The following is a 5,152-nucleotide window of genomic DNA, read 5'->3' on the forward strand; positions in this document are numbered from 1 at the left end:
GGTATTGTTAGGATATAGGATGTGAATGGTGGTCTATTTCCAACTGTTTAACAACATTACTCTCTTTTCTCTTTTGCATCTGAGAGGACACAATCATTACTCACTCAACAGCAAAAGGTCACTCACCAGGAAAACATGTAGGTTGTTTTAAGCATTTAAACAAATCACCAAAGCCATCATTTTTCTGGTAATCTAATTTACCCCCACTTCTTTAAAAGATGAATCTGACAATACTTTTTTTCATATAGTCAGCAAATCCCCTGAAACAAATAATGAATTGATCCTACTAACATGTATTGCCTGTGTATCTGAAGCCTGTTATACCTTATTCCTCTGTGCAGTAGAGCTCCATCGCTATAAAACAGTAAAAAGACATCAGTGAGCCACACAATTGCACTGGGTGATGAGTTCTTTTTTTCACGATGAACATGGGCATTGTAGTTTATGTAACTCAGTCCGAAATATACCATCTTGCCTCTGTAAATATCTATTAACACACCAAATCTGTTACTGAAAACATTCCCCAACAAAAACAACATTTATCCCTGTTTGCTGAAGACTACTTTGTCTGGATGTATTAGCAAATCATTTAGATGATGTATATCTACTGATACATGTCTTCAGTAGGAACCAGTGGGCTTGGGGCTGAGAGACACAGGCAGACTGGCTCCTTTTGTCTAGAACCATTGAATTAGCATTCCTTTCCTCATGATCAAACTGGTCGATGTGTCAGCCCTTGCTTGTATGATGTGTTGATCTGAGCTGCAATGCACTCAGCTTTGGGTTATTGTATAATATCAGAAACAATGTTTAGAGTTATGTGTAGGCTTCATTAGCTATGAGCTCTTTCAGATTTGGTTTAACTACTATAAATGTGTTTCTGTAAATGTAATAAATGACTGTTGTAATTGTACAACAGAGGTCACTGACGACTGCTTTGTGTTGATTTATGATGTACAGATCAAGAATCCATTAGAATTGACTGTCATGTTGTTTATCTTACACCCAGTTGCTGGTTCCAGTTGCTGACTAAAAACTGCACTCTAATAGTCTCCGTCAAGTAATTATTCCTTGTCACGTACCCAAACATTTTCTTGGCATTTTACTCCTTTTACTCCTTTACGTCCTTACTGTTTATAAGGAAGGAAGCATTTACTGATATCTCTTAATGAATACTCATTTTGTATCAGTTTAGTTTGGTGTGACTTGAAGGCTTTCCTCACTGAGTCTAACTGCTTCTTAGGAAGTGATTTACCGTTAATGGATAACAGTTGTTATATTTCTTGCTAATACCACTGACATTTGAGAACAAACTCTTTTTATTACAGGGGAGTAAAGCTGCCATTAACAGAGCTGATTTCATCTATCACACGCCCCTGTTGGGTCTGAATTCCTAGAAGCACCCTTGGCTATAGACTTGCGTAATGGGTGCAATACAATGTTCCCACTGTCATTTGGGAAACAGTGACTGGAGGTCCTTTGATGCTCTAATTCCTGTATTGGTTCTGGTGGCTCAGTGACTTGTTTTAGCATTGAAATTCAAAGAGAACACCAACAAAGTTACAAAACCAGATGTTATTATGAATGATTTCTGTAGAATCTCTGCTTCAATCAGATAACTTTTCTATTTCAGATAAACACAAGCTGGAGTAAAGGAATATGTTAGTCATTACCATTCCTGCCATTGCCTTTGATTATCTAATCCCTTTATGTATTATATGACAAACAAATCCTAGATAAGAAACCTGCAGCCTGCCATATGGGAAACGGTCCTGCTTTAGCTTTATTGTGTTGAGCTGTTGGCTGTACATCCAGCCTTCTTACAGTAATATAATTAAATAAAGTGAAAACCACATTTCCTTCCCATCACTCTCTGGAGTGAACACCTTTATCACACCCACAGAAAGGCTGAGGGAGATTGTGTTTACCACTACAAAGATGCTTTAACAGCCTGCTTATTTCTTCAATTGTCTGTCTTGTGTCTTTGTGAAAAGCAGGATCCCGGACCGGGGACAAAAGAGCAAAGCAGCTGTTGAGAAGTGATTTTGAAGTGACATTATTAGCAGATCATTGAATTATATTATACAAACACTCATTGATTCAAACCTTTATTTATATGGGGAAACTTAACGACGGCAAGCTCTGTTCAGTAACACATAGTTACATTATAAAACACAATGTTAAAGCTTAAAGTTATACCAAAAAAGGGAATAAAAGACTAAATGAACAATTAAATGACATCAAACGACTTCACATTCAATTTGTGTTGATGCTTAAATTATTGGAGTAAAAGCTGACAGCTCCACAGCCTATATACAGCATTCTCACATATACTCAGTGGATGGATAAATAAGTTGTTTTGAAAGAGGATGAAAACAAAAACAACAAAAAACTTGACTGTTTTCAGGGACACGCAAGAAAAACATAGCGCGAAATATCAGTGGCTTTTATCGCTTAACAGTAATTTCCCAGCCTTGTCCTTGCAAATCCTCCCCCATTTTCTGACTTCATCATCTCTCTCCCCTCACTTTCTCTCTTGCTCTCTCTCTACCTCTTTGTGATTGGCTGAGCAGGCTGATGACACGTCAGAGGCAGAGGAGGTAGGACTATAAAACCTCTGCTCTGGCTCTGTTCAGACACACAGACAATCTCGCTCCCTTCTGAGCTTCTCCTAAACGGATATTTAACCACCACCCAACCGAGACACCACCCCCACCAGCACCAACCTGCTGCTATGTGTAAAGGACTAGCATCGCTGCCTACCTGCTGCTTGGAAAGGTACATGAAGCTTCATGCAAACACATAGCTGAATGGATTACAGGATATGACAGCACTACTGCTTTATTTTTATGAATCTGTGTGCAGGCATCTGAAAAGCTAAGGGTGGATGTCAGTTTTAGATTACGCTACAGTAAATTTAGTCTTTGCATTCAGCATGAACTTGTGCAGCATTTTACAGCAGTGTCAATCAATATGCATCCAAGGTCTTGTGAATCTAACCTGTTATGTTTTTTCTGACAGAGCCAAGGAGCTGAAAGCAAGGCTGGGAAGCATTTTGCAAAAACCCAACTGGAACCTCTCCTGCTGCAAAATAGGGAAAAATAAGTAAGCATTATAATGCTATATTTTACTATCAATTCTTTTCACATTTATTGTTACTGTGTACATGATTGAAATTAAGGGTTAAGTCTAATCACACTTTATCTTTTATCAGGCCAACACTGGAGGAATGCCTTAAGTGGAAGGAGTCCTTTGAACAACTCCTGTCCAGCAAATGTAAGTAAACATTAAGATTTTTTTTTTTTTTTTTTGACACATTTGCTCACAAAAAGTGCCTGCAAATGCCAGTAAACATACAGTAGACACATACAATTTTGCAGTTATCTGCAGCCCCTGCGGGACCTTAATGTACCATAAGTAATCAAATTTCCCCTCTTTCCTCAGATGGACTGTGTGCCTTCACAGCCTTCCTGGTATCTGAGTTCAGCGAGGAGAACATTGCGTTCTACTTTGCCTGCGAGGATTACAGGAGTACCAAGTCTGTTGCCAAACTACCCACTAAAGCCCAGAAGATCTATGATGAATTCATTGGCAGTGATGCTCCCAGGGAGGTAAGAAAATCTCAAAAGAACAATAGATACAAATCTGAATCCTGAGGCTCAAAGAAAATAACACACACACATACACAATTTATTTTGCATCAAAAAATGAATCTCCAGACTAATATGGTCTGTCCCTTTGTTTTTTTTTTCTAGATTAACATTGACCACGAAACTCGTGACATCACCAAAGCCAACATGTTAGCCCCCTCACCATCTTGCTTCGATCTGGCCCAGCACAAGATTTACATGCTCATGGCCAAAGACTGCTATCCTCGCTTCCTCCGCTCTCCAACCTACAGGGATCTGGTGTGCCAAGCCAAACCGAGCACCAGGGCCACCAAGCAACCTGGGCAGGAGAAGAAGGACTGAAGACGCATCTCTGTGAGCTGATAAGGGATCGTTAGTAGTCGCCTTAAGGGTTGAGAGGGCAAGAGAAACGCAGCATTGGGTGCTGCATCCTAATGCCAGGTGCTGATGCAGACGCAGAGAACGTCATGAGAGCAGCGGTGGATTCTGTAGATGCCACCTTTGAAGATGAGGAAGGAAAGAAGAGAGAAGGAAAATGGAGCGAAAGTTGGAGGTTGATGCCTTAAAGTGGACTAATGTGTGAATTCAGATGAAGGTTGGACTGCAAAGTCAAGAGACAGAGTAACAGACTGAGTGACAATCAAACAGGAGGGCAGCAGAAGTGGGAGAAGCACTTTTCTTTGCCATTAGGCAGACTTATGTGGTTGTGATGTGCAATGTCCTTCTGTCAAACTTGTACACTGTTTGTGACTTTATGAATTTGTATTTATTTGTATTTATTTGCCTGTAATATATTTGTTGCATTTTTACCAAACAATGATAAAAAACAATGTGCAATTTAATTTATAATATTATAATATTTATATCACTGTTGTCTTTTTTACATACCAGCAAATAAATTATTTGAAAAATAAAGTATGAAAACATGATAAAATATGTCGTCTTTATTGAATAAAATCATGGTTTAAAATTTATTTTAATATAAGATGAGCTGCTGAGCAATGCCACATACATGCAACACAGTAACACTAAGACAAACGGCTCTCACAGTCATGACATTTTCAGCTTAGACCATGGGTATCTGAAGTATCTCATTTACTCTTGTGACATAGATGACACATTAAATGTAAACATAGGTTTGGGTGACATTTGTATGTAGCTGTGCAAATACCTAGAGCCTCTATGTTTAATTATTCACGTTACCTGATATAAAAATGACAATGAAATATTTGTTCTGTGTTCTGAGAGGCATTCTGCAGCCAGTGTTTTGCAGAACTGTTATTCACCAAGGAAACTGTGTCATAAAGAACTCAGACAATCACAGCATCCACCTGCTCAGAGCTTTTGTCCCATATCATGTGAATGAGAAAGAGCTTTCTAGCAAACAGGAAGCACAAAGAGATGATGTGACAGCATTAACGTAATAGGAAGTGCAATAAAACTTTATTATTACCGTAGCAACTGTTTGCAATAGCCATCAACTTCAGGTAATAAATGACAGCAAAGCTGCCACTAGACTAAAA

At 38.8% G+C, this 5,152-nt stretch overlaps 1 protein-coding gene across 1 annotated transcript; it reads left to right on the forward strand.

Moving 5' to 3' along the window:
• Positions 1–2,640: 2,640 nt before the first annotated feature.
• rgs16 (regulator of G protein signaling 16) lies at positions 2,641–4,563 on the forward strand. Its single transcript, XM_018670944.2, has 5 exons — positions 2,641–2,778; positions 3,022–3,105; positions 3,215–3,276; positions 3,445–3,611; positions 3,756–4,563. The coding sequence occupies exons 1-5, from the start codon at positions 2,735–2,737 to the stop codon at positions 3,969–3,971; spliced, it is 573 nt and encodes a 190-aa protein (XP_018526460.1). The 5' UTR covers positions 2,641–2,734; the 3' UTR covers positions 3,972–4,563.
• The last annotated feature ends 589 nt before the right edge of the window (positions 4,564–5,152 follow it).

This window comes from Lates calcarifer, linkage group LG17 (genome assembly GCF_001640805.2).
Source record: "Lates calcarifer isolate ASB-BC8 linkage group LG17, TLL_Latcal_v3, whole genome shotgun sequence".
NCBI classification, from domain to species: domain Eukaryota; kingdom Metazoa; phylum Chordata; class Actinopteri; family Centropomidae; genus Lates; species Lates calcarifer.

Bases quoted from the DNA above. Each gene is read 5' to 3' on its own strand.
- rgs16 (XM_018670944.2), top strand. From the start codon at position 2,735: ATGTGTAAAGGACTAGCATCGCTGCCTACCTGCTGCTTGGAAAG. The intron at 2,779-3,021 runs GTACATGAAGCT...TTTTTCTGACAG, and splicing joins CCTACCTGCTGCTTGGAAAG to AGCCAAGGAGCTGAAAGCAA. The intron at 3,106-3,214 runs GTAAGCATTATA...ATCTTTTATCAG, and splicing joins TGCAAAATAGGGAAAAATAA to GCCAACACTGGAGGAATGCC.